The sequence below is a fragment of the Mus caroli genome, chromosome 10 (assembly GCF_900094665.2).
Source record: "Mus caroli chromosome 10, CAROLI_EIJ_v1.1, whole genome shotgun sequence".
Taxonomy (NCBI): Eukaryota; Metazoa; Chordata; class Mammalia; order Rodentia; family Muridae; genus Mus; species Mus caroli.
In genome coordinates this window covers 2026367-2038866 of record NC_034579.1, presented here as the reverse complement: position 1 = coordinate 2038866, position 12500 = coordinate 2026367, and the positions used below count along the sequence as shown (strand labels likewise).

Genomic DNA, 12500 nt, shown 5'->3' with positions numbered 1-12500 from the left:
TAGCTGGTACTCTGCTGTAGCCATGCATATGAAAAAGAGAATTTGAAAAGGTCATGCCATGTGGGCTTTAAGGTGGCATGGGCCCTTTCCAGTTGTCTCATCTTGACCAAGATCACAAAGATTGTCCTAGGGCAAAGGTGTCTTCCACTTACTTGAGTCTGAAACTTGATATAATACGTTTACATTATTTTGATTGATTTGTACCATCCCTCGGAGAAATGACTTTCCTTTTCTCCAATTATGAGACCCCACCCTCCACCACTGCTGCTCACACATATACTCACACAGCCTAGGTAGCTCTCAGATGTTTCCCTGCATAGGCTACTATTCTGTAAAGTGTCTTTTCTTTCCCAAATTTAATGGATGATATGCACACATTATTCTTTCTGTTGACTACCTAGCCAGTGAAGAAATCAATGGGTTCCCAGGCTATATGAGAATTGACCAGATATTAAAATCTTAGACAAGGTGTATCTGTTTCCCAATGATGGGCTAAGTATGCTCAGGAGTTGTATAGTGGGAAAACACTGGCCTAAGGAACAAATGAAAATCATCAAAGGCTGTTTTCATGTGTGAGTGCAAAAGGGTTTAGCAAATGCAGCATACTCTATTGCCTTTGGAAAAATTAAATACACACAAACATTACTATTTCTGTGAGCTTCTGGAACCCACCACTTCCACACATCAACTGAAACATTTGATTAATAAGGAAACAACATACTTGTCTGTCTTCAGTGTCACCGTGAAAGCCCAGGGACAGCTTCTTGCTTATTTCTCTGTTCTCACCTTCCAGCCAACACAGCCACCATTGCTATGCATTTCTTATATGTTTCTGTGCATCTGTTCTCCCCAAATGAGGTCAGGAAGCAAGTGGTAGTGGTTTACAGCTGCTTGGCCCCCACCTGAGTATGTCTGGATACCAGTTAACCAAACCGTCCCCATAGTCTCTGCTCTAGGTTCTGTACTTTGTGAAGGTGAGCCTATCCAGCTCATGTTGAAATAATTCTTTTCTTGTTTTAAATATTAGGTCACAATTCAAGAAATAGAAAGTAAAATTGACAGCATTGTAGGGCTAGAAGAAGAAGCCCAGTCCTTTGCCCAGTTCGTCACCACGGGAGAGTCTGCTCGCATCAAAGCCAAGTTGACACAGATAAGAAGATACTGGGAGGAGCTCCAAGAGCATGCACGGGGCCTGGAAGGGACAATTCTGGGCCACCTATCACAGCAGCAAAAGTTTGAAGAGAATCTGAGAAAGGTAAATATTGATCCGAGTAAACTTAAGTTACATATTTAATATTATATAGAAGTGCAGTGAACATTCCAGAAAGGGAGAATTAAAGAAAGACCACCTGCGAATAACCCAACAAATGGTTACTATCTGGGTTCAGAATTATTTATATGGCACCTTTGGGAAGAGATATACAAATGCCATTACACATTGCGTGAAGGTTAAGTCTTAACACATTTTCTTTCAAATAAGATGTGTTGGTTTTTAGATTCCAAAGATGCATGCTTTTAGATTGTGAGAAGACCATTCCCAGCAGGTAGGTTGGCCTCGTCTCAGTAACCTTCTCTGCCTTGTCACGTATCCTAAATTATTTTTATGGCCCACCATTTTTTATTTTAGATCCGGCAATCTGTGTCTGAATTTGCAGAGAGGCTGGCTGATCCGATTAAAATATGTTCCTCAGCTGCAGAGACGTACAAAGTTCTCCAAGAGCATATGGTGAGAGTGCACTGCTGCACCTTTTCATATTTATCCACTCAAAAAAATTGGATACTCCTACTGGAAAGGAAAATAGCAAATATTTCGAGAGTTAAAGCTGGAAATATTTTATGTTAGTTGAGAAATTAAATGGTCCAAATATAATCATTTGTTGTTACAAGACACCCAAGTATGCAAATGAGTTTTCATATATATATATATATATACATACATAAAGATAATATATATAATATATATTTTATAGATATGTCTATATTTACTGGCATGAGAAGATGGGTCAGTAAGAATCTGTTGGATCCCAAGCACCCACAGATAATCAGGGCAGGTACAGTGGCCTCCTGTAACATGCAAGAGGCAGAGACAGGAACACAGGGGCGAGCTGGTTAGCTAGACTACAGAGCTGTTCATTCCGTGTTCAGAAGAGAGCTTCCCTCAATTAACCAAAAGAAGAGTGATTGAGAAAGACACACAACCTCAAATTTGAGTTTCCACATTTATACACACATGTGACTACACATGCAAATGCACTCTTGCATACCACAAAGACACACACACACTATACACTGAGAGATACATTATGTGTAAACGTGCACATATATTATGTACAGATTTCTCTTCTCATCAGAATATGTGATGTTTTCAGACTAGCTCTTTAATGACTCTCTTTTCCCTTTGCCACCATTAAATGTGAAGGAAAATTAACATGTGCAGATCAGAGTTTACATGCTGACAGCCACGTTTAGATGTGAGTCTGTCCATTCTAACAAGTTTCAGTGCTCTTTTGACCTGGCTTTTTAACTCCTGTTTATTGTCAATCTTCAAGAAGACAGTTGACAACCTTGTGAGAACATGGGGAAAGGTGCAAACAGAGAATCATGCACAAAGAGACACGAACAGGAAACATGTTGACTCATAAGCAAACCAACACTCACGGTCCCTACTTTGTGAGCATCATGCACACATATCTTTATTATAGAAAAAGGGAATGGGAGCAGCAAGTAAATGGTTAACAATGCACTTCTGGATCTAGGCTGCTTGAATGTGTTCAGCAAGAAAGCTTCTCTATTATTTATATGTTTTAATATGAAGGAGAAGTAGAAAATTTCAATTTGATGAAATGATTTTAACATTCAACTAATGTTAAAACATGGGAAAAGATAGCATTATTTTTTTTAATATTTAGATTTTAGAAGAAAACATTTGGACACAAGTCATTCTTCTCTCTTGAGTTTCTGATGTGGTAAAAAAAAACAAAGGAATATAAATTGGATGGGTCAGGATTTTTATGAGGATTAATTTTTAAAGATTTAATTTTATTTTTAATTATGTATATATGTGTATGGGGAGGTATTTTCATGTAAGTACTGTGCCAATGGAGACCAGAGTGGGCAGCAGAGTCCCTGGAGACAGAGATGTAGGCATGTGTGAGCTGCCTAGTATTGTGTTCTTTAAAAGGGCATCCTAGGGTCTTACCTGCTGAGCCATCTCTGTCCATGAGGATTAAATCCACACATGTAATGCGCATAATGTAATACCTGCTACATTCTGAGTTCCTATATTACCAGTACCAGCATCAGCACCATCCCTGGCACCAAAACCCACATCTATGAATCTTTCTGTATATTTCTGTAGATATAATAGCACCTTATATGTGGTTTTTGTAAGGGAAGAATAGGATTTTAAAGTTTCATATATTCAGCATCTAATGAATAATAATTTTCACAAATCATATTACTTTGAGGTTGCTTAAATGTACAGTCTCATATTTCCTTTTTTCCCCCAATGTGTTATGTCTTAGGCATGGTTTTGCCCTAAACATAGTTGTCATGACTTTTCTAAAATAAATAAACAAATAAGCAAGCATTTGTTCCCAGGAGTGATATGGAGGTCAGAGGACAACTTACAGAAATCAGTTCTCTCCTGCATCAGGAGTACCAAAGTCAGTTACTATGCTTTGTTGCAATCACGTCTACCCAGTAAGCTATCTCACCAGCCATAGCTTTATATTCTTTTTTTTAAAAGATTTATTTATTTGTTTTATGTAGCTATCTTCAGAGATACCAGAAGAGGGTGTAGGATCTCATTACAGATGGTTGTGAGCCACCATATAGTTGCTGGGATTTGAACTCAGGACCTTTGGAAGAGCAGTCAGTGCTCTTAACTGCTGAGCCATCTCTCCAGCTCCATATCTTTATACTCTTAACTGGGGAAATTCTATCTCCTTTCTTTTCACAGTCAGTGTGTCTTGCTCCATGGCAGGATGCTCTTCATGGTTTGCCTTTGGGACTGAAGACAAAGACTCTGTCATGAGGAGTCTCACTGGAAAATGGGCCCCACTTGTTCTTGCTGTTCCTGTTGTCCATCTGTCCCTCTCAACCACGGTCTTGACTTCTGAGATTTCAGTTACCTGAGGTCAATGACACTAAAGGGAAAAATTCTAGAAATAAATAGTTCATACATTTTAAATAACCTTCATGACTATAGGAAAAGACCCAACAGAATGAGTTCTCTCTGCCCTCTCCTCAGGATCTCTGTCAAGCCCTAGAGTCCCTCAACAGCACAGTTACCATGTTCTCAGCCAGTGCCCAGAAGGTGGTAAACAGAGAGTCCTGCACCCAGGAGGCTGCAGCCCTACAGCAGCAGTACGAGGAGATACTACACAAAGCCAAAGAGATGCAGAAGGCATTGGAGGACCTGCTGGCCCGCTGGCAGAGGTGAGCAGCTCTTGGCTTACTCTCCATGCTGGACAGGAGAATACAAATGAACTGTTCTGTAGGTCAGTGTTTCTCAATCTTCTTAATGCTGAGACCCTTTAACCCAGTTCATGTTGTGGTGACCCTCAACCATAAAATTACTTTCCTTGCTACTTCATGACTATAATTTAGCTACTGTTACAGATCATAAATGTCATAACGTAAATATTTCTGGAGATCAAGGTTTGCCAAGGGGTCATGACCTACAGGTTAAGAACTGCTGCCCTAAGTGGTGGGAAATAATCATCCTAAATATAAGACAAGTGAACTTGGATATCTACTGTGAGGTATTCATTGAGCCATGGACCTGAGAGTAGAGGGGAAGCATGTGTATCTTTACATATTGTACAGATGTGAGGGTTGCCATGGAAATGAGGGGAATTTATTACTTTGATATGCAGGAATGCCACAGACATTGTGCATCATTTGTGACAGGTCCTATTGGACTTGCTGACCTGGAGATTTTTGTCTCCTAGTGTCTCAGTTGAAATCCTATGATTTGTCTTCTCTCTCTCTCTCTCTCTCTCTCTCTCTCTCTCTCTCTCTAGGTTGGAAAAGGGACTATCGCCCTTCCTGACCTGGTTAGAGCGATGTGAAGCCATAGCCAGTTCACCAGAAAAGGACATTTCTGCAGATAGAGTCAAAGTAGAAAGTGAACTGCAGTTAATACAGGCAAGTTCAAGGGGCGGGGGATGAGGACAGAAATGGAATGGTCTTGTGTGCTTGCATTTTAATGTTAATGTATTAATTAAATTTCTAAGTCCTTTAATTATTTAACCATCCGGAAACCATTATTTGGCATCACTGAAACAAAGAGTAGTCTGGACTCACAGACACAATAGCAATGGGAACTTTGTGGTAACCTGTGACCTGCAGTATCTTAGAGAATTCTCTAGTACACTGTTTAGCATCCGAATATCATTGGCATTCAAGGACAGCAGGGAGATGCAGAAATGTGTAGATAAGCTATATCAACAGCTTCAGGTATAATAGCTCTTCCTTTGAACAGATGTGATTTTTTAAAACAAAATGTGCTTTTTTGTAAGAAGGAATAGAATGTAGAAAAAAATCAAGAGTGATTGTTGCATTCAGGAACAACAGAAAAAAAGAAAACGATAAAGGCCCAATGGGAAGACAGAAAAACGACATGGCTTAAAACATCCTTGAGAAGCCAATTTTCTAAACTGAAGTAAAAAAACACTTTTATTATTGAAGTTGCAGACAATATGGATGATTTTTGTTATATTGATAATGCATTTAGAGGATGCTATCTGTGCCAGGAAAGACAGCAGGCAAAATTATTTCTAGAAAGAAATTTATTGTATGGTAGACTCATGACTTTCCCCACCTCTCTCAGTATAGCTAGAAAACAGAGCAGAGGCCGGTTAGTTTTATATTGTTCCTAAAACTCTTACCCAGGAGACCTCTGGTGTTTGAACCTACTTCCCTCCTTCTGCTTTTTTTCCTCCTTGATTTTGGAAGGATGCTGTGCCTCTGGTCTTTTCCTCTTCTACCTTGTGAAGCTGGAATGTTCTTCATCTCCCTAAAGGTACTTTCCACAAAGCCTGTGACTGCCCTAGTGATGAAGGGACTCACAGCTCAGTTTGGTCCTTTTATACGTGTGGAACGGTAGTTTCAGAAAGAAAGGCACAGATCCACGCTCTGCTTTTGTGATGCTTCTGTTTGTCTCCCTGTTAACCCTTCCCTTCAGTCAGTGAAGCAAAAGATATTGACCGGGTGCCTTCTGTGAGCCAGGTGTCACGTCCAATACTGAAGCTGTAAACATGAACAAAGTTTAGACAGTGAGAGGACTAAGAGAGACCACAGGCCTCTGTCACAGGGTCAGAACACTGCAGTGTCAGCCAAGTCTCCTGTGGGCTGCGGCCTGACAACCTTGTTCACCTCCTGCTTACCTCCTGCCTTGCTTCCCAGATGTCTTCTCTCAGGGTTCTCCTTAACATTGAGTCCAGCTTCACCTGGGGGTCTTCCCTGTGGGCATGGAAGGGTACTCCATCCTTTTTTTTTTTTGGCTCTACAGTTTCATTTGCATCCTGAGTGGGACCTTGAGGGGAAGCAAAAAGGAACAGCTTGATGAGCCTTTACTACCATGAAATGACATCTCATTTGTGACTATTTTAATTGCTGTCACTTTGCTGTTATCTTTGTCCTTTCTCCTGTTAGTAAGAACCAAAGATTTTATGTTGCCTCGGAGGACCCAACAAAGTTCACTGCCTAATTCATCAAAAATAAAACTAAAGTCAATCTATCACATAGAAATAAGATGAGCAGCTCTTAAGTTCTTCAGTCCGGCCTAATAAAGTATCTAAAGAGAGCAACACCATATTCCCAGTGCCTGAAATAGCATGTTGACTTGATCTCTTTTGCAGTAGATGTTCTTTGGTTATCTTTGTTGACTCATTGTGAGAGAAACTCACAGCTCCCAAGTTGCCTCACCCACCCAGACACTGAAAAAAATCCTACGGGGCTTTCTATCATTTTAAAAATTGTGTTAAAAGTGGCCTAGAGCCAATGATAAAACCAAGCAACAAGAAGTCTCTCTGATCTTTTCCATGAGAATGCAAAGCCTGCCTCTAGCAGTCCTCTGGGTCAGTCCAATCAGACTGAGACCTGACTTGCCTTCCATTCTTCAGGCCCTGCAAAATGAAGTCGTGTCCCAGGCCTCACTCTACAGCAATCTCCTGCAGCTGAAGGAAGCCCTGTTCTCAGTGGCCTCCAAAGAGGACGTGGCGGTGATGAAGCTGCAGTTGGAACAGCTGGATGAGCGCTGGGGAGACTTACCGCAGATAATTAGCAAAAGGTTGGTTCCTCACAGAAGGGCTCCTAATAATGTGCCTTTGACTACAAGGGTGAACCCTGTGTTTCGTTTTGAGTTTATTTAACGCAGCTGTTCAAGGTCTGGTTCTGAAAGAAATGAAACCTACTTTATCTTTCATATTTGAATCCAGGACATCCCTCAGAAGTGAACAGGAAGTAGTATGGAAACACAACAAGGAATTCTCTAATCCAATAAGTCACATTTGGCTGTCACCCTGAGTGTGGGCAGTGGGGAAGAAGGGAGTTTGGGGTGCTTCTGGGAACTGAGCAAGAAGGAAGAGGCTTAGACTGGAGCTGCATGGGACAGAGCACAGGGAGAGGTACCACTCTGCTTGTGCTGATGACACTGCTGGAGCAATGGGCACAGCTCAGATGTGGTTGAGGGGTGACTTGGTGGGGAAGCACAGAGGAAGTGCAGTATCAGAGTGGACAGTGGCTCACTGAGACCAAGAAAGAAAGACAGGGCGTGGGGCTTCGGGTTTCATCAGAGGTCTGGCTTGTCTGTGCATAACGGTTTTACTTTGCTCAGGATAGAAGATCCTTCTAGAAAGTATAGCAGGAACCACTCTATTCATGGCCACTGAAAGCCCCTCTCTCCCCGACAGGATGCACTTTCTCCAGTCCGTGCTGGCTGAGCACAAGCAGTTTGATGAACTGCTATTTTCCTTCTCTGTCTGGATTAAGCAGTTTCTCGGCGAATTGCAAAGGACTTCAGAGATAAATTTAAGGGACCATCAAGTGGCTCTCACTCGGCACAAGGTAAAATGGATCCTCTCAAAATGGAAAATAGATATATTCAGAAAGGAGAGATTGTTGACTTTCGCTGACCTGTGCAGATCTTGTCTGCTGACCTGGGATCTGAGGACTGGAGAGAATGGGGCAGACTAGAGTCTGATGCTATAGACAGCCTTCTTTCAGTTTCAGTGAACTTGTATACATGAACGTAACAAAGAAAGCAATCAGGAAAACATGTAAATAAATGTCAGTAAGCACATACTAAATGTTAACAGAGCTCCCTTCCCAGAACTTCCTCAGGACAGATCAATTTAAACACAGTTGTCTCTCATGTTGTATAGCTCGTTTCTCAGAAAGCAGGAACACAAGGCAGAAGGCCATATCCAGATTCAGGCTACACTGACCAGATTGGATCATAGAGCTATGAGCTGACATGCAATAAGAATAAACATGCCTTATAAATTGAATATAAACGTTTGTCACAGGAGGCATGAAGTCACACCTTAAAACAACTCAGGGAACAAAATGCACCTGAGGTAAAAGGCCCTCTGCCTTTATCCTGGCTCTCTCACAGGTCTCCAAGACATCATTCAGCATGCACTATCTTTTTGACTGTGTTCTGACAAAAGTCTTTCATTCAAAGGGACAACATACTTAAATACATACATGACAATAATTTCGATTTTTTTTATTTGTATGAAAGATGACTAAATAATTGACCTTATGGATCCAGCTCATGTGTGTGGCAGGTAAATTAAACAGATAAAAAGAATCCCTTCGGGTAAAGCAGGGTAATTCCAGCAAACAAACAAACAAACAAACTACCCTGTAGTTTGTAGCACAAAATGCTAAGGATTTCCAGTTTTGAGTTTTCCATTTTGTTTTGGTTCCCCAAAACAAAGACTAATACAAATCCCAGTGTTTGAGAGGCTCATTTTTTTTTTCTGAATTAACTACTCAGCATCAAAGAGGCTACAGATTTATGAATTATTAATATTCCTCTTACTTGTAACCTATGAATAATATCTATTGTTGTACTATTAAAATTCAAAATCATATATTGATCAAGCGCTGGGATGAAAGAGTTTCCTTATAGACTCTGTTTAAAACACTTACTTGTTTCTCAGTGGTTATTCTACGCTGGCTCTATGCCCTCACTAAGAAAGGAGAAGTCAGCCTCCAAGTTACTTACCTGCCAAACTGCAGACTATCTAAAGGAACCATGCTCAAGATTAAAACAGTAATGGTTTCTTTGAGGTGGGAGCAATATTAACATTGAGGACAATCTTCTGCTGGATTTTAACTATGATTTGTTGTGAGCTGATCAAAATCCTACACTGTTGTCTCAAAGAAAGCATAGATGTGAAAAAATTAACTCAGAGTTGTTTTCGTTATGGCACACATAGATGAGCAACATGGAAATGCTTATGAATGTTTGCAAAAGCTTCTTTACTACAGATAACTTAAAGATACGCATTTTTAATTATGCATATGTGCATATATGTGAGTTTATACATGTGAATTCGATTGCCCACAGAAGCTGGAAAAGAGCGCGGGATCTACTGGAGATGAAGCCACAGGTGACTGTGAGCCTTCAGCAGGGCCTGAGTCACTTTAAATCACTGAGCCCTCTCTCCAGCATCTGTGGATGACTTCCAATGACTAAGCTACAAGCTGAGGAAAGGGCTCAGTCGGGAAAATGTCACTCAAGCACAAGGGCCAGAGTTTGGTCTCCAGCATCAGGTCAAACACTCAGACATGGTAGTTAGTATGTGTTCTTAACCCTAGCTCCAGGGGATAAGTTGATCCACGGGTTATGCTAGCCAGCCTGTCTCACCAAATCAGACACCTTAAAGTTCATTGACTATGGCGAGGAGAGCACTTGAAGGAGACATCCTTCATGTTGACCTCTAGCCTTCACATTTGTGTATGCACACATGCATGCTAAAGCACACATGGATAAGTACATACACCCAGGGAAATACAACTAACTAACAAACTAAACTAAATGCTAGGCTACCGATTGACTGTACTATCTACAGTGTGAAAGCAAACACTTTGGTTTATCACCCTCTGTGATAGCTGTAGGTGTACCTGATATTCAAGGACTCTTTTCCCTTCCAGGACCATGCTGCAGAAATAGAGAAGAAAAGAGGAGAGATAAAGCATCTTCAAGGTCACTTGTCACAATTGAGGAGTCTGGGCAGAGCCCAGGACCTGCACCCACTGCAGAGCAAGGTGGATGACTGCTTCCAGCTCTTTGAAGAAGCCAGCCAGGTAGTGGAGAGGCGGAAGCTGGCTCTGGCACAGCTAGCAGAATTCCTCCAGAGCCATGCCTGCGTGTCTACTCTTCTCCATCAGCTCAGACAAACAGTGGAGGCCACCAAAAGCATGAGTAAGAAGCAGTCTGACTCCCTCAAAAAGGACCTTCACAATGCCATTCAAGACGTGAAAACATTAGAATCCAGTGCCATCAGTCTGGATGGTACCCTGACCAAAGCCCAGTGCCACCTGAAAAGTGCGAGCCCTGAGGAAAGGACCTCCTGCAGAGCCACCACCGACCAGCTCTCTTCAGAAGTAGAGAGAATCCAGAACCTTCTGGGAACCAAGCAGAGTGAGGCAGACGCCCTGGTGGCACTGAAAGAAGCATTCCAGGAGCAGAAAGAAGAGCTGCTGAGAAACATTGAGGATATTGAAGAGAGGATGGACAGGGAGCGGTTAAATGTGCCCACCCGCCAGGCTCTGCAGCATAGGTCAGAAACTTGATGGATGCTGGAATCTGATGCTCGTTCTAAAATTCATTTTCCTGCAAAGCTTTAATGGTGCTCTATGTGGGCAACTTGGTCTTCTCTCTGTTCTATCTCTTTGTGTGTGTGTGTGTGTGTGTGTGTGTGTGTGCAGATACAGGGTGGGTATTCTCAAATTGCTGCCCAAGTTGGGCTCCAGAGCCTGTTGGCTTCTCTAATCCATTACAAAGCATTTCTGGGTTTACCCAATCTTGGCTATATGACAATCTCCATGTACTTCCATAAGCACTTCGTACCTACGTTTGCAAGGCGTGGAGAATGGAAACCTCTGCCCAAGCCACTTTGGGAAACAGTGGGCGAGGGCATAGAGTACACGCGTGCCCTCTACAACACAGCTCAGAATGCATGAATTCTGGCCACATATTATACACGCACAGATGCATATATTAGGGGATGTAAAATCAGGATTGCCTTTTCATACTAATGTTTTATTAAAGGAGGTAATTTGGGTTTTTCAAAAAGCTTTGGTAGAGCCCTATTGATTTTAAATGAAACAACTGTGGTGCTAAAGTGTGTAACACACACACACATACACACACACATCCCAGAGCTTAGAAAGATTTTTCTATGATAATGCAGAAAGAAAAAAAAAGAATTCAACTACAGAGCATTAGCCTTCTTTGAGAACTCCTGTACTACAAAGAAGACAAGATAAAATTTCAATGAAAGGTTAAAACAAACAGTAAGGGTGATTTTCAATATCTTCTGAGATCCAGTCATTTTATGAAGTGACTTTGAAAAACCTCTTTGTCACTTGATACATATTAGTTTGTCGCATCGGAAGTTCCCCGGGTGGTGTGAATGTGTGCTTTCTGATCTCATGGAGCTAGAGGAGGAAGTATTGGTCCACGGCAGCTTCAGGATATTGCCACTAAAGCAGCGTTTCACTTGACAGGTTGAGAGTGTTCAACCAGCTGGAGGATGAGCTAAACTCCCATGAGCACGAGCTCTGCTGGCTGAAAGACAAAGCAAAACAAATCGCCCAGAAGGATGTTGCGTTTGCACCTGAAGTGGATAGGGAGATAAACCGCTTAGAGGCAACCTGGGATGACACTAGAAGACAAATTCATGAAAAGTGAGTTGGAAGCCTCTTGATTTTGCTTTCAAAGTTTCCTCCTCAATTCATGCTGCTGCTGCTGCTGCTGCTGCTGCGAATTGCCTGTTGCTTTCTGAACGTGTGATCAACAGCCAGATGGCTTTTTTTTTTAATCACCGTAGGTGTAGGTGTCCCAGCTCCTGTTAGGAACATCAGAACGTTCAGTTCTTCCGAAATGCATTAAGGTTCTTCTCTTACTATGGCCAACACGTGTGAAGTTAATGTTTAAAACAAATTATCAAAACAAGAGTGCCTAAAAGCGATTGTTACCAGCCACTGCAAAATGCTGCCATTGGAATTTTAAACTTTACTTCTTTTATTATATTACTGGTAATTGAGTTCATTATATTTTAATTTCTTTTTTTTTTCTGTACAGTGCAATCCTTTATTCCACAGTTTATATTCAAACCTGGCCTGTATCCAGAAAACTTAGGACACTTCATTCTTTCTTTTATGTTTTATTTTATTTTTTATTAGATGTTTTCTTTATATACATTTAAAATGCTATCCGAAAAGTTCCCTATACCCTCCCTCCACCCTGCTCCCCT

General features: G+C 41.4%; 1 protein-coding gene across 13 annotated transcripts in view; it reads left to right on the top strand.

The window, feature by feature from the left end:
- Syne1 (spectrin repeat containing nuclear envelope protein 1) overlaps positions 1-12500 on the top strand; it is a 444430-nt gene that overhangs the window by 146769 nt on the left and 285161 nt on the right. For all 13 annotated transcript variants that reach the window (XM_029482408.1, XM_029482403.1, XM_029482399.1 and 10 more), the window contains 8 exons: positions 1028-1255; positions 1628-1726; positions 4253-4440; positions 5028-5151; positions 7131-7297; positions 7920-8073; positions 10174-10802; positions 11752-11931. In XM_029482408.1, coding sequence (XP_029338268.1) covers positions 1028-1255; positions 1628-1726; positions 4253-4440; positions 5028-5151; positions 7131-7297; positions 7920-8073; positions 10174-10802; positions 11752-11931 — 1769 coding nt within the window. The remainder of the gene's footprint in view (positions 1-1027; positions 1256-1627; positions 1727-4252; positions 4441-5027; positions 5152-7130; positions 7298-7919; positions 8074-10173; positions 10803-11751; positions 11932-12500) is intronic.